This window comes from Limulus polyphemus, unplaced genomic scaffold, assembly GCF_000517525.1.
Source record: "Limulus polyphemus unplaced genomic scaffold, Limulus_polyphemus-2.1.2 Scaffold5560, whole genome shotgun sequence".
Classification (NCBI taxonomy): Eukaryota; Metazoa; Arthropoda; class Merostomata; order Xiphosura; family Limulidae; genus Limulus; species Limulus polyphemus.
In genome coordinates this window covers 29,146-55,595 of record NW_013671170.1, presented here as the reverse complement: position 1 = coordinate 55,595, position 26,450 = coordinate 29,146, and the positions used below count along the sequence as shown (strand labels likewise).

Sequence of the window (26,450 nt, the reverse complement as noted above, 5' to 3'; positions counted from 1 at the left end):
ACGCCCCCACGGCTGAAAGGGCGAGCATGTTTGGTGTGACAGGGATTCGAACCCGCGACTCTCAGATTGCGAGTCGAGTACCCTAACCACCTGGCCATGCCGGGCCGGTTTTAAATAGTCCAGCATTGAAAATTAGCAAACACTTATGTTGTTGACAGTTCACTAAATAATATTCACAACTTACTGTATATTTCATTTGTGCATTATCTCAGTTAAACTATTAGTTGAACAGAAAAATTTTTGCCATTTTTCTCATTTCCAGAATATACTACTCATAATAAAAGCTGGGTTCTGATACCCGTGGTGAGCAGAGCACAGATAGCCCATTGTGTAGCTTTGTGCTTAATTACAAACAAACATAATAAAATGCTCAAGTCCGGGGCTCATTCCCTGCGGCGGACAGAGCGTATATATAGCCTTTTGTGCTAAAATAATAATAATAACATAATTACAAAATATACGCCACAAGGTTTTGGTGATGTAAAGCACGAGTTTACGTTAGTGGTTATCTTTTCTTCTCTTCGACACAAAATGGCTTCAAATGTTATATTGCGACTAATCCTGTATGCGAAGCGACGCTGATTGTCTTATGAGGAAAATTTTCTTAGTCTCGTGTGCTGAATGCTTGCGCCACCTCGTAGTCAGTGACGAGACATCAATCTTAACCAGATATTAGTTCTGTAAAAGATAATATTGAAATAGTGTAACGTGTAAGTTATGTTATTATTAAATTCTAAAATTTGATTATTTTTCGTAAATGAATGTAATTTCACACATTAAGTAAGGCATTTTTCGGTTATTTTTATGAAATTATGAATATAATAGGCATACAAATTAATTCGTTCAAATGATTTTAAGTCTATAGACAAGTATAGTATATGTTTAACTATAGTACATAATACATATATAATAAAATTAAAATTATAAGTAAATGCAGACATTACAATTATACAATGTTACTTTATTAGATTATTAACATTACAACAGCTAACACTATGTTATAGTAATTTATATTTACCGTAGGTTATCGATGTTTGTCACTTTGGAAGTGGGAGTGTAAACTGTAATCTGGGTGTATTCATAATTCAGATTCATCAACTCTGTGAGTCGTGACTTGAATTATAACCAACACAAGTGCTACTATTAAGAAATAACGTTGCAATGACGATCATTGTTTATTAGTATTAGTATTATCTAGTTAATGTTATATGTCAACACTAGTCATAACTACAGTATTGTAGTGTTGCTCTTATTACTACTACTACTAGTATTAATTTAGTAGCAGAAATACACTAGTACTAGTATAACCTTTAGATGCAAATCTGAAGTTAATTCTATGTGTCTTCACAGTTCTGATGCAAGTTTTACTAATTAGGTTGAGTTGTTTCAATAGTTATTTTTTTATAAAGTATCTTAAAAAGGACTCTGATAATTGTTATACATGGATTCTTAGTTACAAAGAACAAGATACCAACAATCTATTTTTTTTTACCAATTACTTAACTTAGTTATACTTGGAGAACACTGATAATATGAATTATTTTGGTGATTGACTTGCTGAAGACGTGAAGAAAATCAGGGATAAATATCATATGTTCAAGAAGTTTAAATTTACAGATATATGTAGGTTGAAAGATTTACTGAACTAAGGAAAATTAGAGGTTTAGTTAAAGAAAATTAAGAAATCCAAAAGGAGAAACAGCTGACTGATATTCAAAATACAACAAGGATTTTTTTTTATAATATCAAAGGTTAACAAAATGTTAAAATGGGAACCTGGACCATAAAGGATGCCAATGGCAAGGTTTTTGTTGAAGACTGTGAGATAGCTGAGATTTTAAGTTTTTGTCTTCTGTTTTTATAAGAAAAGATAGTAGAAGTATTCCTGAGCATTATAAGAAAACACTGGACTGTACCTGAATTATGCGGATATTAATCCCTTGGTGATATGTAGAAAGATTGAGAGATTTAAAAAAAGTTCCCTGGTCAGACAAGATTCTCCTCAGGGTTATAAAGGAGGTCAAAGATCAGATATAAAAGTCTGTCTCTCACATTTTTGGTAGGTCAATAGACAGTGAGCAGAAAACTGAGGGATGGAGAGTTGCTAATGCTACTATTTTCTTTTATAAGGGGTGATAAGTATTGCCTTGAAATTTGTAGGCTAGTCAGTCTTACTTCTGCAATGTGAAAAATTCTGATAAAAGAAGCTTTAGAAGAAGCATTTAGTGAAATATGATAAAAAATCTCCGCATGGATTCACCAAAGAGAAATCTTGCTTAATTTTTGTTTTTCTTCTCAAGGATGTTGCATATCTGAGCAGGGGAAAAGGTGTAAACTGGGTTTTACTTAGATTTTAAAAAATGCTTATGACAAGATAGTACACAGAAGATTAGCTAAGCAAATCATATTGATAGAGGTTGGAGAAAGATTAGATAATTGGATTGTTATTAATGGTTATTAAATATTGTTATCAATGAGAACCCTTGTTACTAGTGGAGTGCCTCAGGGGTCAATATTTTAATCTTTCTTATTTAAATTAATGCTATTGTTAGTGGCATAATTATTTAAGTTTATTGATTAAACTCTTAGATATTTCTAGTTGTATTGAGAATGTTGAGTTATTACAGAATGACTTGTGTCAAGTGTTAAGTTGGACAAATACTTGGCAAATAACAATTATATAACTAATACTTGAAATTGTCAGTATTTGGTAAAACTACATAACCACAGAATTGAGAAAAACAAAGACAATTGTACATTCCACAAATATTTCATTTATTACTACCATGATTTTGCCCCCTAAAGGCATCATTAGGTACAGTCTGAAACAGTTTGCAAAAAGAATCAATGTGCTTAACCAGTAAAACCACTTGGGAATTGTGACATTCACCTTAACGTAAGTGGTTGTATTTCTCAGCAAAATTTTACATGTTTGTAAGGATGATGGTGGTATGGGGCTGAATAGCTTGGGAATCTTGGAAGTAAATACAAGTTTGGAGGCAAATCCAGATAAAGTTCACAATGACTAGATCAACTTAAACTCTTGCCCACTTCTCATCCCCTTTGTCTCAAGGTGAGTGTCAAGATTCCCAACCAGTTTTCATGGGTTAAGTGTATATCTGTTTGAAGATATTTTAGTTTGTAGCTGATGAAACCTTTACAGGCAAAACCATGTTAGTAGTAAATAATTATAAAATATTTGTGAAACATACAATAGTCTTGTTTTCGTCAAGAACATTTAAATATATTAAGTGCAGGGTAATTTTTTTTAGTTATAATTTGGATTACACATTTAATACAGATGAGAACCAACTCGATAGTTGACTGCAGAAAAGGATTTTGATTCGTGGTGGATTAATCACTCAAACCACCAAAGCAATGATCTTTTACTTGTAGCAAAGCTAATAGAATTATGGGGTATATTTATGCGTAGTGATTACTAGTCATAAAGAGGTAAAAAATATATAAAAAATTACTAGTTAGGCCTCACTTGGATTCACTGTTTCAGTTTAGGTTTCTTTATACATGCATACAATTTAAAGACAACAAGGAACCTGTTGGTCCATCTAGACTATCCCATTCACTATACTAAACTTCAAATTATAAGTAAAACACTCAAATATCATTCAAATATTTATCACACCTTCTCTTCAACTCTTTTAAATTAACAGCATTCATCACAACTCAAGACAATCCATTTCAAAGGCCAACTACCCTGTTAGGAAAATAAAGCTGTCTTAGTTGAAGATGACTCCTACTCTGCCAAAATTTATAATTGTGACCTCTAGTCTAACCATTCTCACTATTAAATAAGAAATAGTTGATGGATCAATAATATTAATTCCCTTTATAATCTTAACCACCTCAATCAGATCCCCTCTAATTCTTCTAAAACAATTTTAGAGATCTTAATCTATCTTCATATAACAATCTTTCCATCCCAGGTGTCATCGTAACAGCTCTCCTCTGACCCATTTCCAATAGGTTAATGTCCTTCCTTAGTTAAGGAGGCCAAGAATGGACACTGTATCCCAAATATGGTCTAACCAGTGACCTGTACAATGACATTATAACTAATTTATACTTGTATTCAGTATTCCTGTAGATACAACCTAAAATATTATATGCCCTAACATTAGCCACAGCAAATTGCTTGAATGACTTGAGAGGCTTATTAACTAGAACACCAAGATATTATTCTTCCATAACAAGGTTAAGGCTATTCCCATCAAAATATACTTATAATTCAAATTGTGATATCCCATGTGAAATACCTTGCATTTATTATAATTAAGAGTCATTTGCCATTTATTCCACCAACTTGTTAAATGATCCAAATCCTTTTGTAACGCATCCTCCTCCTCCTCCTCCTCTTCATAGCCAGCAACATCCAAAACTTTAACATCATCAACAAATTTAAGTAATTTATTATTGATTCCATCATCTATGTAATTATGTAAATATAAAAGAACAAAAGGTACTAATACTGAGGTACCCCACTTATATCATGAATCCAGTTTGACGGAACTCCATTTATAAAAAACCCACTGCTTTCTTCCATCCAACCAATTTTCTATCCAATGAACAAATCAATCACCCATGCCTATAGAGATAACTTTTTTTTTAAAAGTCTTGTATGTAACACCTTATCAAATGCTTTCTGAAAATCCAGTTATGTCAAGTTCACACCTGTATCATACATAAGCAGTAACCTCTTCAAAGAATGTCAAAAGTTTAGTAATACAAAATTTTAAACTTTGTTAATTGACTTTGTAAAACATTTTGTATCAGACTTTCAAAACTTTTCCCACCAATGATGTAAGACTAATAGGTCTATAGTTACTGGGACAATTTTTATCACGTCCCTTGAAAAGATGAGTAACATTAGCTAACTTCCAATCTTCTGGCACCTGCTCACTATTCAAGGACTTACAAAAAATAGTAGCAAGTGGCTCACTTATCCAATTCTTAATCTTCTTAAACCCTTGGGGAACTTTGATCTCTTTAAACATTCCAATTTTTTCTTAACAAGCTTAGACTTAATGTGATCAACTTGTTCAATTGTGTTTCCACCTAACATTGTTCAAGATGAGGATTACTTAAATATTCATTTGTAAAAACTGGAGAAAAAGTATAATTTAATAACTCAACCATCCCATAGTAATCAGATATTAGGATTCCTGTATCATCTTTCAAAGGACCTACTCCCATCATAACATCTTGCTACCTTTAATGTATTTAAAGAAATACTTTCTGTTAATGTTTACATTTTTAGCCAAACTTTTTTCATATACCCTTTTTTGATTTCTTAATTTCCTGTTTGATCAATTCTCTTGATCTTCTATAATTTTCAAGTTTCCCATCATAGTAGTCAATTTAAATTTCTTAGATATTTGTGATGCTTTTCTTTAATTTTATCTTTGATACCCAATGAGAGCCAACCTGTTTTTTTTAATTGCGGACACTCTTTTTTTTTTTCTGTAAGGAACATGCCTGTCTTCAATACTTAAGAATTAATTTTTAAAATATTTTCACATTTGATCAGTATCCAATTAATACAGTTACCCATTTTACATCATATAATTCTTGTCTTATCCCTTTTTAATTTTTTTTTCAAACTCCCATTATTCCTTATCTCCATATGAAGCAAAATATCAAATCTAATTAAGCAGTGAGCACTTGCACCCATATGTTCCTCAGTCTCTACCCTATCAAACATATTAATAAATAGAAGTTAATAAATCTAAAATAGCATTGTTTCTACTAGGTCCCATAACCAAATGGTGAAGAAAACCATTCTGAACAGTTTCTAAAATTCTGTCTCCCTCATGAATTGACTCTAAAATTTCCCTGTCTGTATGCCTGAAATTAAAATCACCCATAATTATAATCTCATTAAAAACTTAATTATTTATCTCATTGTAGTTTCTTATTAATTTTATCATTTTCATCTAGAAGTCCGTAACAAATTCAAACTAAAAGCCTTCTCCCATTATAACCACTAACAGAAACCCAAACAGATTCAACGTCATTGTTGTTAACTATGATATCTTCAACTTAATAGGATGTAACTCAAATTTTATGTATAAAGCTACTTATTCCCCTCTTTTTTAGTACTCCTATTAAACAACATATGACCCTGTTTTTTCAAAACTTCCTGTTATCAGAATTGTCTAAATTTAACCAGGTTTCAGTTATCTCCATTCTATTAAAATCCTCTGTTCTAATGATTGCTCTAAAGTCATCCATTGTATTACTTATACTTTAGCATTACAATAGTAACAACTTACCATTAATACTACTTTGGTACTTTGTTCCTACAATATACTTTTCATTATTCTGACCCTCACCACTGTCTAGACCTAAGTTAATAACCTTTGCAAACAAACTAGGCCCTACCCTATTTAAATATAAACCATCCATTCTAAAAAGTTCCCTTTCGTCTTAAACTGATCCCACAATTCCATCCAGCCGACCTGTCCATCCTTACATATTAACCTAAGCCTATCATTCAGCCCTAGTGTGCTATTTTTAACTTCATTTCCACAATTATGTCTTGGCTGTATCTGTGACAGATTAAGTTATTATGGCCCCTTTTTAAATGCTTTTATCAGTGCCTTGTACTTAACAATTAGTTCCTCTGATGTACCTTTGTCTACGTCATTAGCCCCTATGTGCACTACAAAGACTGCATCACTACTATCATTCTTTACTATATCACTTGCTGTGTCAGTTATCCTCCACCCCCTGGCCCTGGATATCATAATTTAATTATTTTCTCCTTATTTACCCTATAGACTATGCTATCCACATTACCATACTCAATAATCAACTATAACAATAAATAACCTTTTTTTTCATTCCTATCTTTCTACTAGTTCATCATATTAGAACCTGCCAATTATAATTTAATTCACTACTAATAGCCGTATTTTAATTACCTGAAAGTCATCATTAGGTACTATATCCTTCGCATAAAAAAAATTAAAAAAAGATGTTGACTTATTAGAAAGGATTCAGTGGGCTACTAGGATGATACCAGGGATTGAAGAGTTTATCTTACAGAGACAAGTTAAGACAACTTTTTTGTTTTTGAGAAAAGAAGACAGAAGAATTTTGGAATTTCATCCTCTAAACTTGTGTTTTTACAATGGTGGCAGTTGCCATCCATTCCAGTTTATTCAAGAGATGATCTTATTGAAATGTACAAGATTATCCAGGAGATTGATAGGATAAAGGCCTCTGATTTCTTTGTGCTATAATATGAAGACATGATGAGAGGACACAAGTTTAACATTTGTAAAAGACAGGCTAGGGTCCAGTTAACAGAATTTTATTTTTCTGTGTACTTGGTTTATGCAGTGAGTTGTCCTTGGGAATAGTAGAGGCCAGCACGTTACAAGAGTTTAAGAGGAAATAGATTATTTCCTTAAAAAAAATAAAGAGTAGTTTTAAATTTTTACTTTTCTCAATGGACCAAATGGTCCCCTTTTATTCTATATGCTCTATTAATTTAGTTTAAACAGCCCTTATGTGCTTCCCTAAATACTCTTCATTTTCTGACAGGCTAAAATGAAGTCCATCATAGGTGAACAGCTCTCCTTCTGTGCCACAGATCGTTACACTGTAGTTGATTATTCATACAGTCCTGCTGTTTGCTCATTTATCCCCTGAACCCTGTTCAAAATTTCTTGTTCATATCTGAACCAAAAAAATTAATTTTTGGAAGAGATATATAACACTAAAGGAGCACTTTCTTGTACCTCCTGAATAACTGGAGATATGCCATTAATAACATCATTAGTTCTAACAAACACAAAGAAAATGTAATTGTTATAGTAAACCTACTCGGTTGAATTAACACAGGGTGTGAAAGCTTGTTAGTCTCAAAACATTATTGTGATTTGGAGATCTTTGGTTCAAACCCAAGTTAGAATGTTAAGACATCTACCCAAACAGTTAATTTCCCATTATAACAATTACATGGTTAAACAAGTCTCAGGCTGACTGTATAATCACTCATGGTTTGATTTACCCTCTACTTATTTTTATCCAAATATTCATTCTACTGTATGTGTATCATGGAAGACACATTATTTTCTCTGTGAATGAGAAAGAAAAACAACAATTTCAAGATGTATGTATACATTGCCTTAATAATAGTAATTGTTTATTTTTCTAATTTTAAGATCAGTGTATTCAAACTCAAATTTTCTGAAGTTCTTAATATGAAAAAATATTCCACTTTATATTTTTAAAAAAGTTATGCTTTTCACCTTACAGTAATTGGCAAATTATGATTTTATCTGATATTGGGGAAAAGTGTTCTAAAAATAAAATATTGAGTGAATTTCAATTTGGTTTGGAAAAAAAAATCGTTATGCTGCTTTAACTAATATTAGTTTTGATGAACTCATTTAAGGTTCTTACATTGTTCAACATAACATCATGACTGACAAATTGCAGCATTATGGTATCCAAGGGTTCAATATTTGATTTTAAAGTTATCTTTCACCTTAAGAAACAATTTACCATAGAAGTACATTTAAAAATAGCATGATTTAGAAATATCTAGTACTTGAATAAAGATGTTGACATTATTATTAGCTACAATTTTAAAATCTTACTAGTACTGATTAGTACTTTTTCTAGATTATGCAGTAGCCATTTTATTGATAACTACATATACAACTATGATTTTCAGATATATTAATCTTTGTAACAGAAATATGTTGCATTAATTTATTACTTTATATGCTCACAGTAATTTTTATGTTAAATAATTATGTTCCTAGCTTATGTCTGTTTTAGTTATTTTATTTACTTTTTGTATAATAATTAAAAGTTGTAGGTTTTTCCTTCATTCTTTTCCAATCCAAGTTGGCCTTTCTGACACATGGCTCCATCTTCTTTGTTTTGTTTGCTGTATTTAATTTTTATATAAGAAAATTGTCTTCTCTTTATAGTGTGCAAGTTAAACAAAAATCTGATTTCAATTCTGCATATATAATGTGAATGATGGAGAGTCAAGTGCTGAAATAAAAAATTTTAAGATTTCACCAAAAATCATTTGGCATCCTGGAAATGTCTGGAGTTCATTATCAGTTTGATACTCGGATTCGAAGGCAGCACGTGCCGTTAGTTACTCATCAGGTAAAAACATGCATATATATATACTTATATATATTTATTTATTTATTTAAAAAGCTTAGACATATGAAATAAAGTATTAAAAATTGCTTAATATCTTAGGTTGTGAGTTTTCATATAAACAAAATATTATGAAACTTCTTGAGGAATGGAAGATAATGTACTAAAAACAGAAAAAAAGGAATAAATACTTATCCTATAAAATAATTTTTTTTGTTTAAAATTTTTGAATGTTTTCTTCACTAATTGATATAGTACAGTGTAGTAGACCACTTATTTAATCATTTTTAAAATTTTCTGAATGATTTTATTGAGATGAACACTGAAAAAGGAGGGTTTATTGTAGTTTTTCATATAAAACCTAAATCCATTTTGATTCTAAAAAACAAACTTTGAGCTGTCTTGTAAAATTCTATCAGTGATGAAAAAACACAAGTGGATAATAGAAAGCTTGTGAAATCATTAACCCTAACTATGCTAGAAAAACTCCAGAGATGTATATGTAAATATAAATTATCCAGCAAATTAATATACTTTATCTGATTAACAGAAATAGTTTTATTGTTTGAACAAAGCAAGATTATCTGCATTCTTAAATTCCAAACTTCTCTACATATATTAAACTACTGTTGGCATTTTCTACCATAAATGTCAGGAGAGAGAAAGCCATTCATTATATTGAGGTCACTATAAGTTATTAAGCAGTGAAAACCAAACACTAGTATAATTGAAAGAACTTTTTTGTATACATATGTAACAAAATCTTGAAAGAATAGAAATATTGTTACATATAAGTAGAGTACATGTAACACATCATATTTCTGGCTAGAAACAATTTTGCTGATGAACAATGTTCAAGCTACCATAATTAACCTTGTTGGTCTACAAAATGTAAAAATCGTATTATGAACAGATATGATATCCAAGCTCCTGATGTTCCCCCAAAATTTGAATCATATCACCTGTAGCTTTTTATGCCGCAGTGAAAATGTATTCTTAAATCTCTCTCCAGATTATGGAGCTAGTTGGCCCTGTGATAGAGCTCTGGGTATTGAAACTGGTTTAGAATCTATGTGATACCACAAAACATTCTCTGCAGTTTCAGCTGTTATTCAGCTTTGCTAAGGGATGATAGGGTGCTGCTGACTGGCTATCTTCCCTCTAGTCAGTAGTTCAAAATTAGGGATGATGGCAGATAGTAAACTTGCTATAAGTACATGATACAAATATGTTCTAGATTAATTTCTTGAGATGCAAATGTTATTAATGATTGGTGCTAGATATAATTTTGTATTATTAATCTTTGCCCTAAAAATATGATTTGTAGAATGAGTTAAATAAAACTGAAAATAACTGCAGTTCACTTACATAGTCTACTTTGCAACATAATGGTCATTTTTAATGAACACTGATGATATAAATAGTGCCTAGACCACTACTTTGTTTGTTGTTTCCCAACTGACCTGATGAACCTTAGTAGTGGGTGAGAGACCACATTGGCATATTCTACTTTACTCTAATTCACAAGTTCTTAGAATTCAGGTTACACATTGCTATACCCTTTTCAATATAAGGATCGCCTGAATATATATAATTCTGTTTAAAGTCTTGCATAAAATGACTAATGTGTGGACTCACTATCTTTAGAGAAGAATCACTCTAGCAGTAATTTTTTTATGAGGAAGTTCTCTTCTTTATAGACTATAACATGCAAAAAAGTCATTTTAAAGTCATCATGCTCTTAACTTAGTTTCTTTAAAATTTATAAACAAATCACATCACGATTAGGAGTTTAAATTGCCAAAGTTTCTCCAAAACAACATTTGTCTCCAATTGCCCATCTTTACAATTGCAAAAATCATTTAAACATAATATTATATAATATCATTCCCATAAGCATTGTTCAAAGGTTCATTTCATTGTGTATCCTCAACCTTTCCCATGGCTTGTTTGCAAGGGATATTAATGCAGCTGTAGGGCAACTTTAAACTTGAACTAGACAGTGGAGTGAAGACCAGGATAAACTGAATGTAGAAAAAATAAGATGTAGAGAAAAGTGTAGTGTAGGAACAAAGTACAAAAGTAGTTGTAAGAGTACACTAAGTTATTACTATTGTAATGCTAAAAGTATATGAAATAAAATGGATGACTTAGAGAACTGGTTGGAATGTAATATTTTGATATAATGGAAATAACTTAAACTTGGTTAAATATAGACAGTTTTGATGACAGAAATTTCATTGAACTATGCTGTTATAGGTTATTTAATAGGTTTAGTATACAAAATAGAGAGAGAGGAATGGATTGATATGTAAAATGTGAGTTACATCTTGTAGAAGATGAAGATATCAAAGGTAATAGCAAGAAGATTGAAATTCTCTCTTTTAGTGAATATGGGAGAAGGCTTTTAGGAATTTCTTACATACCACCAGAAAAAACTGATGAAATTAATGGGAATTTTACAATGAGATTAAGTTTTCAGCTGTAAGTGATGTCATTATTATGGGCTATCTTAATTTCATGCATATACATTGGGAAATTTTAGAGTGAAACCATGAGGGAGACATGTTTTTAGAAACCACTTTGGGTGTTTTTCTTCACTGTTTGGTCAGGGAAACTATATTAGGAACAATGCTATTTTAGATTCATTGTACAAAAATGGTTGAGAGGATGGAGATTGGGGAACATCTGGTGACAAGTGATCATTTCTCTATGGGGTTTAATGTTTTACTGCATATGAAAATCAGGGGATAATGAGATTTTGGTTACAAATATTGAAAGGATGCAACAAGAAGTATCTGCTGTGAATTGAGCAACTGAATTAATTGAAGACACTAATCAAATCTAGAAAATATTTGTAAATATTTCTTTGAAATATTCAAGATATATGTGTTCCTTATCATGAACAAAGAATTCCGATATGGTACATTACCTCTTCTCACATAAATAGCTATTCTCATTCAGTGCTGTCCTGTACATGCAAAAAATTCTTTTCGCATGCCACAAGCCTTGAGCTCCCATATATCTGACAATCAACTGGTTCAAATATATCTTGCATGTAAATCATCATGTGATGACCCTCCACCAATAAGAGTGCGACACTCTCCTGATGCAGGTGACTCCCTGTGTTCAATTCTACCAAACTATCACTTCTTGTTTGACAGTACGCATGTCAAGACATTTTTGTTGTGCTCTTCAAATTTGTTCAACTTCATGATTTTTTGTTGTTATTATTCCGATTTGTCTTGTTTTATTGTCTTGGATTATTGTCTTGTTTTCAATAGTTAACATTTTTTCAGATAACTTATTTTCCACGTTTTTCTCTCTCTCTCTCTCCTCATTAAACAATTGTGTTTGATTTTCATTTTTACACAATGAGTTCAGAAGTTTAAGTTACTACTTCGGAGATAATACCTTCTACCAGCACACTCACTCAGACTACAGGTAGAATGACTTGTCTTTCAACTTATCGGCTATCATCTGCCGTGAGATTGATCGTCATATGAGTCAACATGCTTCTCCTGATCCTGCCCCTATTCTTCCTGAGCATGCTGGACCTGTGTGGGTCGAGGAGAATCTTGACAGTCTTTTTCCTCCCTGATTTTGCCATGTCTTCCTATGCCCCTACTGCAGAATCAGCTAGGCCTAATATGGTTTTTTTAGACATGATTTCTCAAATATGTTCTACTTTATCTATTTCTCCAATTTTGTATGATCCCTGTCCTTCCTTGTTGCATGATACCTCCTCCTCCTCTCAGTATTTGGTTTTCTTCCCCTTCCCTGGATATTAGGGTTCATGCTAAGTGTTTTGTTTCTCATATGGTTGAGGGTGCCAACATGCCTCATCTTTCATGGGCTTTGGATCAGTTTGCCTTGGCCTACCATCTGGCAGAATGCCCATTTCTTGATTCTCAACAGTTAGAATCAATTTTACCTATGTGGGGGTGTGGACCCTGATCATCCTGCATGTTTATCCCACACCCCATTTTCCCACCTTTGTCTTACCCTATTTACTCTCCTACGGTACTTGTCTACTATTCTCCTCCTTTCTGAGTGATCCAGAAAAATCCTGAGGGATTTTTGGGGGATTGCCTGTCCCTGATTACCTCCACATTGGCACATTTGTTTTCTTTGCCTCTAGCCTTACACACATGGTTTTTCTGTTGTTGCAATCTCCTGAGGAGAGACACTGCCTTGTCCCAGGTTTATTTACTGCCTACTTATCTCCAGGACTTATGTGTGGCCCCTTTTCTACAGCAGTATGTTTTTTAGTAATATTCCTGAGACTTTGGAATTTTGTGTGGTGCAACACCAAACTATCCTTTCTTCTTTGGTGGATCATTTGTCTCATTCTGATCCTATATGTGCCCCTATTATTGTTTTCCGCCCAGCTTCTTCCCATTCCTTACCTTTTTCTACCTCCAAGGATTCCTTATCTTGTCATTTTATTCAATGCAGATGAACATGTCACCAACAGTACCAGAGCTTTAAGGCCCAGTGAGGTCTCATTTGATCAATTTTGTTCCCTTTTGTAGACTTTTCATCACAGATGTGTGGGTTATTCGTGTTTCGTTCTGAACAGGAATCTGCCCATAATACTCATCTGGAGGCATCTTGTGTGAGTTGGTTAATCAAATTACAGAAGTCATTCCTTATACCTACCCAATGTCTTGTCCACTTGGGTGATTTTTTCAACACACATCTCAGTTGGGCCCAACCTTCTCCTCTTCGACTTTGTGTGATGGAGCTTTCAGTTCTCTACACCCTTACTGCTCTCTCTCTTACAGTTAGCGAGGTTCTATCACTTTTGGGGATATGGTCTTCCATGGAAGCCCTTATCCTCTTTGGTGCATATGAGGTCTCTTCAGGGCTTAGGGACATAAGTTGATCAACAGAAAACTTCAGTGGCTTGGGAGGGTAATTCCTCCTCCTTGGCAATTTCCCTTCCTTCCATTTCTCACATTTATCCTTGGTCAGATCTGGATAGGCTATTATGTCCTGTCCATGCTCTTCTTTGTTATGTTGCCCACATGGCTTCCTTCCATGGTGCCCATTCTTGCCTATTCATTCCTTAGCAGACATCCTCTGTTCATGACCTTTTTCCTTCCACCCTGACCAATTGGGTTCAGCATTTAATTTGATTGGCTTATTCTTCCTTATCATCTTCTTCCTGTAATTTGTTCCACATGTCTTCTTATCATATCAGGCACCTTATCTTTTTCCTGGGATCTCACCTCTGTCATTCCTTGGAGGAAATTCTTTAATTGGGCAAGTGGAATACCCCACGTACATTCATATCTCACTATCTGGCATCGGATCACTGTGGACTGTAGCGATTCTTCAGTCTTCAGTGAGACTGTGACTGAGAAAGTTATATTACATATACATATGAATATATATCTTTTTCAGGGGCTTTTCCCTTTTTTTTACTGTCTGGATCCCACTCTGTAGGGGGTGGTGCCTGACTAGGTATGCTTCTCATAGTCAAATCTACACTGTCAGGCCATGTTGACGCTCACTGTTGAGATGGAGTGTTCCACAAGATCGGTTGTAGGTTTGTCTTCTTGATATATTTACTTCATTAATATGCCCGTTTTGGACCATACTTACCCATGGACTTCATGGGTGAAGCAGAAGGGGATAGCTGCCCATCCCTACCATGTTTTTGATTGAATAAATCAGGTGTGGTCTGCTTTTCAAAATAGGGTTTTCATGGTCACCAGTTGCACTGTTTCCAGACTCTCCACTGCATTTTCTCCCCCCTTCTTCTTCTGGTGGGGTATGGAAATCCTTAGCACTTTCCAGTTCCAAGCCGCTGGGGTGGTGGACCATGGAGGCCTCCTCCTGAATGTGATAATATTAGATGATACACATTATGATAAAACTATTCTGTGGAAAGTAGGGCAGAGGTGTTTTGCTGGTGTAGCTGATGAGATGTCCTCTAATATGATGCGCCATTTCTGTACGGGTTTATCTGAGGGGATGTGGTAGCTTTGGAGTGAGCTGCCAAAATTGCAGTTGACCATTTTATTGGGATCCCTCATCTTATCTCCACATGGATGCCAGTTCCCAGTGGTTGGGTTTTGGATTTAGAGCTGAACCAATCAACATAAGCCCTTTCACATGTATTATAGGTGTGTCTGTTTTGTCACTCAATTATACTCTTGTTCCTCCATCTGGTGTTACTTGCTGATTAATATAGTTCTTCCTCTTATGCTATCCCTCAGTGATTTTATTATACCAAGGATGTTGTTGCACTAGAAGCAGTTCCTGTTGGACTGGTTTTGAGTGAGATACTCTACAGAGACATCCTTACTATACTGATCGTCCAGATGCTGGGTTCCCAGATCAGTCAAACAACTTATTACATTGCTATCATGTGTCCCATTCATAGATTATGGGGTATGAGATTCCATTGAACTTAAGGTTAAGATGGTATTATCCTCTTTCCTGCCCCACATGGATGTTGGTTTCTGGTGGCTGGGTTCTAGATTATAGTTGACTTAACGACTGTATGATCTTCATCCTACCCCCGTGTGGATGTCAGTTTCCGGCAGCATGGGATTTGGATACTGTTGACTTGCTGTTTACAGTCCATCGCACCCTAGCCACTCTACATCTAGGGGCACATTCTTTTCCTTTCACCCACATTCCAGTACTCTATGGGATTGTGATTTGCTATATGATTGTTCGGATCCCTATCCAACCATTGTTCTCTCCCATAGGGATGTGCTCCTTTTTTTTTCTGCCCATGTCTGCAATGCCTCATTCCACACTGGACGAAGAATATACCTGGTACAGATATGGTGCAGTCTCCCACATATGATCCTCTACTGTGTGGATCTGTTCTTTTAGGGTGTTCTTTGGATACTTTCAAGGAATGTTGCTTGGTTTTCCCTCACACTCCACTAAAATTGATAAGTACTGTAGACATGGAGTCAGAATAGGAATTTGTAGCTTCAAAAAATAATGTAGACACTATTTCCAGCCTAGTTTGTTTACTTTTCTTTTTAGAGTCCCTAGTTGTAGGCTTGAAAATATAATCTTTCCATTATGATTCAACTTGTTTCTGTAATTTTTTTATTATCCCTATTCCCCTTTTTATATTAACAGTTTTTAGTTATCTTCTAGAAAAAGAGTTGTGGCTACAAATAAGAAAAAAATAAAAAACAGGTTGTCTCACATAGGTTATAGTGGATAGAAGTTAGAATTTACTGCTATGACGTGAGCATTACAGAAGGGTAAGAGAGTTGGTCAAACAGGAAATTAGGAAGTCAAACACAGTATATGAAAAAAGGTTGGCTGAAGATGTAAAAATTAACAGTCAGGATTTTTTTCAAATACATTAAGGGTAAGCAAAGTATTAGGATGGTACTAGCTTGTATCCAGTGATTATTAGATGGCTAGGATAATAAATTCAAGTTTTTCTTCAATTTTTACTAATGAAGATTCAAGCATAATTTCTCATCCTGAACAGTTGCTACATGGAAGAATGAACAAGTTAATCACATTAATTCTGAATTTGTTAAGAGAAAATAGGGAAATTTAAAGAACAATAAAGCTCCTGGGTCAGATAATATTTCTTAAAGGGTTTTGAAGAAGGTTAAGATTTGCTATGTGAGCCACTTGAAACAATTTTGTTAGTTCTTGAATAGTGGGCAGCTGTCAGAGGATTGAACATTGACTAATATTACTCATCTTTTTATGGGAGGTGATAATAATTGTCCCAGTAATAATAGGCCTGTTGGGAAAAGTTTTTGAAAGTAACAGAAGATGTTTTACATGATTTCACTAGGATAAATTTTTGCCTTACTAAACTTTCAACATTCTTAAATGAGGGTAAGGGTATTATTTGGTGGATCTGGATCTTCAGAAAAAAATTGACAAGATGCCAATTAAAAGTCTTGTTCAAAAAATATTTCTGTAGGTGTGGGGATAGGTTGAACCATTGAATAGAATACTAACTGTATGGAAGAAAGCAGTGGATTGTTATAAATAGAATTCAGTCAAATTGGATTAGTGTCATAAGTGAGGTATCTCGGGGCACAGTGTTATGTCCTGTGCTCTTTTTGATTTACAAAAATGATAATAGATAAAGGAATGATCAATAAGTTAGTTAAATTGCTGATTATATTAAGGTTTTGGATGTTGTTGATTGTGAGGTGGATGCTTCTGCTGCTTTACAAAAGGATTTGGATTGTTTGGCGAGTTGGAAAAATAAAAGGCAGATGAAAATATTTCTGTAGGTGTGGGGATAGGTTGAACCATTGAATAGAATACTAACTGTATGGAAGAAAGCAGTGGAATGTTATAAATAGAATTCAGTCAAATTGGATTAGTGTCATAAGTGAGGTATCTCGGAGCACAGTGTTATGTCCTGTGCTCTTTTTGATTTACAAAAATGATAATAGATAAAGGAATGATCAATAAGTTAGTTAAATTGCTGATTATATTAAGGTTTTGGATGTTGTTGATTTTGAGGTGGATGTTTCTGCTGTTTTACAAAAGGATTTGGATTGTTTGGCGAGTTGGAAAAATAAAAGGCAGATGGTTTTTAATTATAATAAATAACAAGATAATGCAAGTAGGATATCATAATTTGAATTATAAGTATAATTTTGATTGGAATAACCTTAATAGTGTTATAAAATAAAGGAATCTTGGTGTTCTGGACAATCAATCTCTTAAGCCATCCAAGGAGCATGCTGTAGTTAGAGGTAGGGCAAATAAGATTTTAGGATTGTATCTACAGAAATCTTGAATACCAGTCTAAAGAGGTTATAATATTATTGTATAGATCACTGGTTAGCCCACATTTGGAATACTGTGTTCAGTTGTGGCTTCCTTACCTAAGAAAGGACATTGAACTGTTGAAAAGGGTTAAGAGGAGGGCTATTCTGGGATGGAAAGATTTTCATAGAATAAGTTTAAGATCTCTAAAATTGTTTTCTCTTGAGAAAAGAAGAGTTAGAGGATATCTGATTGAAGTGTTTAAGATTTTAAGAGAATTGATTTTGTTCATGTTTCATATTTTTTTGTACTTAATGATGAGAATAGTTGAAAAAGGAAACAAAAATACAGATTTTGGCAGGACGGGAATCAATCCAGGTGAGACAGTTATTTCTCTAACAGGGGTAGTTGGCCTTTGGAATGGGTTCCTTCAGGTGAAGTAGAAGCAGTACATTTAACAGAGTTTAAGGGAAGACTTAATAAATATTTCTATGATAAGGGAAGGCTTTGAATTTGTTTTTTTCAAGTCTAAATAAGGTTAGTTTTTCTTAAATGCTATTAGTTTAATTTGTCTTAAAGCTTAGTAAATTTCACATAACAGCATTCAAATTTCTTTATTCATTTACTTTGGAATGAACCTGTTTTTTAATAAAACAGTTGAGTTTCTTATGCACTGTTTATACTTAAACCTTTTGTTCACACAGTTTTTCTTCCCAAGAATATCCATAGTTTTGTAAAATCAGTCTGCATTAAGTTAGGAATGATAAATGTATTAAGTTCATTAATTTTTTGTTTCATATCTGCTGAGTTATCCTCATTATAAACTCACCCAGTTTTAGCTCATGGTAATTTTGAATAATATGTAAAGTTATATCTTACTATAATGGCATAGCTTTTATATATATCTATCTACCTATGTATTTGACAGAAATAATACATACACTGTGGCGCCATCTATTGGACTGTATGTGAGGGGTTGGTTATATCTTTAGTGATGTAATTTGTTGATATACTGCAAAAAAATGGAGTTCTTAAAAGAAACTGTTATTTTTTCAATAAAGGGTACCAAAATGTATAAAAACATTACAGTTTATATCAGCCCAATCCAAACACTTTTCCCATGCAATACTTCCCAAGAAAAATCCTTTTTTTACAAAAATGATCATTTTTTGTAAATGTTTTTCAATGAGGTATGAATACTACAATCAAGACAGATGGTAGTGTGTGTCATGCACCCAACACAACCTACTTGCAGTACAACTGTGTGTTATTAACAGGAGTAATAGTTTAGCGATTTTCCACCTTCTTTATCTCGGACTGTGGTAATCCAAACTAACACATATTTTTAGTGGATGTGTTCTAGTAGACTCTTACTTCACATACCTGAGATATAACATCTCTAATTTGATTCAGTTTGTTCCCTTTTTTTTTTATCTTCGCACCAAAGTACATAAACTTTAACTGTTAAAAAAACATGCTTAACTTTGTGGATTTTTTTCAAATTTGGTACACTGATAAATCTTTTCAATCTACAGTTAAGAGTCTCATTTGGTATTGTTACGCCTCCAGTCATTACTTAATTTTCCGTAAATTCGTTCCGACGAAACTTTAGCGACACAAGTCCTTTCTTAAATAAAACTGGTTTATTCTTTCTGAATATAACTTTACGATACACTTAATTTCAACAGTCGTGCTATAACAACGAACATGCTCAACTTCAACAATACTCTCTGACTGCAGTTCAATTACTCACTACACTGTTGTCCCGTCACCTTATGACCATCTTATATATACCAGACTACCCCCATATCTAGTAAATGCTAGGGCATTCTTGAAGGAACAGGATATTTCTAGAAAACAGGTGGCGTGATACTAGTAACGTGACCTCGCTGATGCAACAGTATAAATATAAGACGTGTGATATGTTATCCAACAAAAACCACTCAAATTTGAGGAACATTTTTGTGCATGCCTACCCAAAAAGTCATGTGAGCTATTGGTGTAACATTTTTACTACAGCTTCAACTAAAAAAAAAAAGTGGACCATTTTTAGTTTTTTGTCATTCAGATTAAAGATGGTTGATTTAGAGCAGAAAAACTATAAGGTGAAAGTATTGGTTAGGTCAAGCAAACTAGATTAGGTTAAGTTTTCAAAAGAATCATACAGGTGGACAGTTATTATTGATTATTCATTGGCAACTTTTCAGCACAAATTTACTAAATTTTATGTAATTATCCTAATTAAAGTGTTTTTAACATCACATAATATTAGCTTAAGCAATTAGCATAAATAATGATGCCTGATACAGCTGTACTGATTGCATCGAGGTAATGACAAGAAATGTTTAATCTAAGTTCTATGGTGTTAGTATAAAGGAAGTTATTAACACTGTTATAGAGAGGAAAACTACCACTATATATTTTAAAGAATCTGATTGGTTCTTTAAAATAAAAGTCTGTTCTAAATAATAGGGTTGCAATCCTGAAGCTAATGTGGGTTACTATCAAGTGTCACTTTCTTACTTGCTGTGAATTGTTAGTGAGTTTTGACAAAAAGTCATGATATCTAATCAAAAACACCTTAGGTGTGAAAAAAAAAAGTGCAGCCAAAAAATGATTCCACATGCGACTTAAAGGAATTAAATGAAAATTGGTGGCCAAACTGGTAGCTACCCTTATAGCATTGATAAGAATTTTACAGCAAATATTCATTCATTAGATAACTAGGACGTGTATTTTGTTTTACCCACCATCATGCTCCAACTTGAACAAAAAAACATAGTCTGACTAACTAATGAATGAATATTTGCTGTGTTACGTATCTGCTCGTTTGTTAATTTCCGGTATAAATTCTTTCCGAGGTACTTCAGCGATACAAGTCCTTTCTTAATTAAAACTAGTTTATTCTTTCTTTATACAACTTTTTTAGTGCACAGAATTTCCACAGTCACTTTAACCTTAACAACCTTTATAACACACGCTATAAATAACAGTGATTCACACACTTTACTTACAGTGCCTACTGTTCGCTTGACTCAATTATCTATCTCTTCAATCATGCTGGTTTTTCTCACCAAGCTTATATACTAAAAAAGAGGGTGCCTAGAACAAACTAGAGTTGCCAGGATCCTTTGAGAAACTCCAGCGTGCATGCTCCCAGCGTCACGTGACTTCCACTGTCATAACAGCTGTAAAATTCTTATCAATGCTATAAGTATAGCTACCAGTTTGGCTATTAATTTTGATTTCATTCCTTTAAGTTGCACATTCAATCCTTTTTGGCTGTACCTTTGTTTTTCACACCTAAGGTGTTTTTGATTAGATCAGTAATTACTAGCACAAACAACCACCCATTGTGCAGTATTTCTGCTAGTTTATTTAATGAATAACAGAGCCTCCAAGACAGATCCTAACTGAGCTTTGCTTATTACCTTTGTCCTATTCATACAATGATCATCTATCACTACCCGTTTTTACTATCTAGTTGTCATATCTTACACATAATCAGGGCTCAAAATTAATGGCAATACAAGTGTTACCAGTTTCTCACAGTTTGGCCTTTGGCCCCATTAAAACCTATACTATTCATGACCATAAGTGGCCATTATTTGCATCAAAGATTACCCTGATGCTTTATGCATTTACATAATTTGAAAAAAAAATTGACTAAACAGTGGAAAATCAGTCAGTGTTGGAATTAAATAACTGCAGTGATGCTCCATGCAGTGGTATTATCTGAAACAAGTTTGGCTGAAAAAATGGCAAAGCAAGTCAGAGTATTACATTCAAAGGATTGCTGAGATTCTACATGCAGTGTTATTGTCTGAAATAATTTGTCAAATAGTATCAAAATAAAATGAGTGTTTCAATTAAATTATTACTCTGTATAGTGGTAAACAGTTTGGACAAATAGTGTCAAAGCAGTCAAAATGTTGTAACCCAACAATTTTCATGATGCTTGGCATGGATTATTTCATTACATTTGCACCAGCTTGTTGTAAACAACTACCCAAATAATGACAAGAAATCAATCCAAGTGTCAAAAGTATGAGCATGACTAGCATGATATACATTGTATGTGTGACTATATATGTATCGGTTAGCATTAAGTCATGTTTCTTCAATACATAGAATGTTTCTGAGATTCTCACACGCTATTTAGATCACAAAATACAGAAATTATTAGTTGAATGGTACATACTGACATGTTCTAAACTTGTAAGTGATAAAGATATTATACTAATCTCCTAGCAACTTCATGTTTCAATGTAAATAAGCAGGGTTAAATATGCAACAGTTGTTTTTACTAATTTTGTAATAACTTCATATTTCACTGTGAGTCAGCAGGTTTAAACATACTAACAGATGTTTGTATTAATTTCCTATTAACTTCATCTATTGCTGTGAGTAAGCAGGATTAAGCATACCAACAGTTGTTTGGAAACTAGTGTACTTTGTTCACCCACTGTATAAATTTGTTGAGAACATGAGGTTATCTCTCCAAGCTTCCGTAATAGAAACTAGGTAATTTCACTCATCTGAGAAACATGGCTCTTAGATAGTCCCATTTAAAAATTGTTCACACACAATGCCTTATATCTTAATTTTTCTAAGAATATAGAACACCAGTTCTGTATTAATCATATTGACAAAAACCTTCTGTGTCTTTCAATGTAAAAATGCATTACCAGATTTATTAGTATAAGTGTTAAAAGTGTGCATAGTTTTTACAGTACTCTTTCTCCTGACTTTTCAGTGCACATATATATTCAAGGTTCTAACTATCTATTCTGTGATTCTAATGTACATTTATTAAAAGGAAGGATGGCCTTATTGCCTTTGAAAAGAGAATTATAATGAAGGCCAAACCTACCTTGTTGCCAAAATGCTTAATTTCTGTGCCTGTTGTATCATAATTTCAAATGTACTAATTACCCCCTTGTGAGGTACCTTGTTTGATTTTTTTCCAAAAGTCAAAATATATGATATTTCCAGTAATACCCCATCCAAAAAAGATGAAATGCTGTAGGACAAGTATTAAATTGTTAAGTTAAAGGAATATTTCTTCTGAAATCCTACTCACTATCTTAGATTAAATTGTTTTTTAAGATACACATCCAAATGGTTCCTTATAATAACCAACTCAAAATCAGAAGTTGAATTAACATGCACACCTATAATTTCCAGGATCTTATGTAGATGTCTTTCTAAAAATAGCAAAGTATTCAACAATTTTTTGGATTCACAGTTAAAACCCATATCAGTTCCATGCTCATCATCTGTAATGTTGCAAACTACATCAGGACCAGGATTTAATTCTTAAAGCTAAGCTTCTTTTTTTTAAACCTCTTTAACATTTTACAGTAAAGGACTTTCCATGTTTTCTACATTAGTGAAAATAGAGTAAGAGAAACTATTCTATGCAAAGTTTGAATCAGTTATCAGTAACTTAGATATTGTTTTTAAAGGTTGTGTATTAACCACTAGCTTTTTTATTGCTTTAGAATGGACACTCACTTTTGTTGTAACCTCCCTACCCTTAGCGATCAGATTTTAAAATCATATGAAAGACTTAATTAGCAATTGAACAGACTAGTTTTAAACAATGTAATTTTGAAATGTGTGAATGAAATGCTTAACACTTTCACTGCCATAGATGCAGATATGTCTCCCTCTAGAGCACTGCCATGGTTATGTATAGGGGACACTCTGTTACCTTTTTTATCCTTGAAAAGTGTGATGTTGAATAAATGTTCTGTGAAATAAATAAACAGTAATATTAATAATTTTACAATTAATAAAAAAACCAATTTCACATATTAATTTGCAAATTTTAGAAATAAATCCACAAACAATTATTTTGCTTAATAATTCTTACAGTCTGAGATCATAATCATGTCTTAAAATTTTAATGTTGATATGGCAGTAATATGTGATATTAGTAATTATACAACACCATGTGTTTCTATGTATATAAAAATAAAGATTGTATTGGGAGAGTTGGTTATCTATAAAGGTAGCATTGAAAGGGTATTTTATCTCCATCAGATTTTTGGTCAACTAGGACTTGATAGTGAAGTATTTGTGACAACATTACATTGTAAATCAAATGTAGATTATGTTAAGAGTTCCATTTTGCTGTGTTAGTTTATGGGAGAGAGTGGATTAAAGATGAAAATTTTTCAAAGAATGGATTGGTAAAAAACAGCAAACTTGTTTCTATTTTAGAAAAATGCATAGTTGCTAGGCAGGAATTCAAAGCCAGTGTCTGTACATTAGAGTCAAGGTGAACACATAAGATATGGTATAAATGCATTCCAGCCATTCTACACAGATTGGTTCACTGACTGCTTCTATGCAAGTGCTTGGATAGTCATGTTCTCCTACCTGTCCCCAAAACACATGGGAGCTCATTTGCCTCTTCCCTCCTTACATGCTGGGAGAAGAGTATATCCCTGTTTGAAAGGATATGTGGTTTCCCACAGGTGTGCCCCTGCCATCAAGTGTCACACTTTCTGTGCTTTCTTTGAGGCATTTTCTGAAGGGAGCTGATCTAGCCCCTCCACCAATTCAATGTTGAATTCTAACTTTTCTATGTGGAGGTAAGTTATCATGTCAAAAGTTAACATTTTCCTAATCTGAAAATGTATTTCTTAAAGGTACTCACCTCCGCACACATTCCCACCATCCTCCCCACTTGTGGTGCACATTTTTGTCTTTTTTTGTCAAAGAATGAAGTTATCACAAGTTCAAGTACATAGGGTTACTGTGTATGGAGGTTGTGTTGCTCTCCTATTGGTGGAGAACTTTTGTCACATGATGATATCGTTATGTACCAGAGCAGTTCACATAAATACATAAAATTAGGTAGAAGTTACCTCAAGGCTAGTAGCATGCAAATCTCTTAGGCAGAAGTTTGAGGAAGATAGCTCTTCTGTGTTAGGAAAATGTTAAGTTTTTTATATGTCAATTATTTAAATAAACATTACTGTACTAAAAAGAAAACACATACATACCACCAAACTGTTATATGTAGCAGCTCCTTCTGTGCATTGTAACAGGTCATTATTGTGAATTACAGGGGGGGTATGGTTGGCAGCTGCATTGCTTCTATAAAATGTTCTGGATGCCAAGTGTACAAGACAGAAGATAAGAATTGTGGTAGAATAAGTACAAAACAAAAAATATATACTAACAATAATACTCTTAATGTTGAAAAAAAAGCACTGGTGTAGTTCTACATCCCCACCCTCCTAGATTCATATATTTAATTAATTAACAGTGTTCTTAACAATAAAATGTGACTGGTAATAACACTTTCTCTCATATCATTTTGTCCATATTTATTTTCTTGTTAAACTATAGTGTTAATCTGTTTTGCTGTTTGTTTATTATTACGTTTATTAGCTAGGTTTAATTAATCAGCAGTTTATGCTAAAAAAAACTATGACTATTTACCTGCCTGGAATAGTGACTGTTAAATAGACTTGTTTTGATTAAATCTGCTGCATATTTTTTAATTGGCACAATTGTTCTTGTAATGCAAACTTACTGTTTATAGCTGTATGAGTATCACATGTAGCATCAAATATGAGTGTATAAATGACATACATTTTTTAAATTTAAAATATAAAAACATGATTATTGTTCTATACAATACATTTTAAAACTACATGATTGTTTTATCTCATTATATGTATTACTTGTAAAATGAAAGGGTTTTCAGTTAGATATAAAATAGTAGTTGTGGTAACATCATCAGAAAATTATGCTAATTAATACTGTTGAAGGTTCAAAATATACCCTTTGTCACAACTCTGCTCAATGGATATGTTTAAAAAATATATTAAAACTGCATTTTATCAATGAAATTTTGTGCCTGTGTTTCACACACTAATGTATATATATTTAGCAAGTGTATATTTTCTTTTCTATTTCAGCACAGGCTTAGACATTTACGTAGTGTGTGTGCACGAAATGTTCAGATAAATTTTGGTTCTAATGAAGGTTCTGGACTGTATTTCACACTCCATCAGGATCACAGTGCATCAGGTCTGTTTTGATGTTTTATATTAAGAATCTGATTGGTATTTAGAAGTGTAATTCTCCAATACATTTCACTTGGATTGTTATGCATCAGATGATTTGTTGTCAGAAGGATGAAAATTCTTTCAACTTATTACACATTTAAATATGTAATTGAACATTAATTTCAAAGACCTTTATGTCCTTATTGGATAACATCATGGTGTGATTTGTAGTCACAGTTTCAAACTTTGTCAATTGTGGTTTATTTGTAGGATCGTACATTATGATTTGCTCCCATGCTTTGATCAGACTGACCTCCACTTTACTGTCATTAAAGCTGAAAAATATAATGATATTACAGTATCAAAAAAAAATGTAAGACAGTTACTAGATATTTTATGAATATATATACAGCTATGAGTAAGAAAATTATACTTGCTGTTAACACCATGTTAGACCTCAGTTATCTTGTGTTGGATTTCATGAGGAATATTGTAAACATTAAAAAAATCAAATTAGGAAATCAATTTAAAGCTGTTTCA

At 33.1% G+C, this 26,450-nt stretch overlaps 1 protein-coding gene across 3 annotated transcripts in view; it reads left to right on the top strand.

Annotated features, from left to right (window-relative positions):
• The first annotated feature begins 634 nt into the window (after positions 1–634).
• Positions 635–26,450, top strand: part of LOC106472727 (UV radiation resistance associated protein-like) — a 48,868-nt gene continuing 23,052 nt past the window's right edge. The window contains exons 1-3 of one of the 3 annotated variants that reach the window (XM_022401270.1): positions 635–710; positions 8,967–9,153; positions 25,821–25,932. In XM_022401270.1, coding sequence (XP_022256978.1) covers positions 9,085–9,153; positions 25,821–25,932 — 181 coding nt within the window. In that variant the 5' untranslated portion in view covers positions 635–710; positions 8,967–9,084. Of the gene's footprint in view, positions 781–8,966; positions 9,154–25,820; positions 25,933–26,450 lie in introns of all 3 variants that reach the window. The other 2 variants (XM_022401272.1, XM_013933385.2) reach the window with 2 other exon arrangements.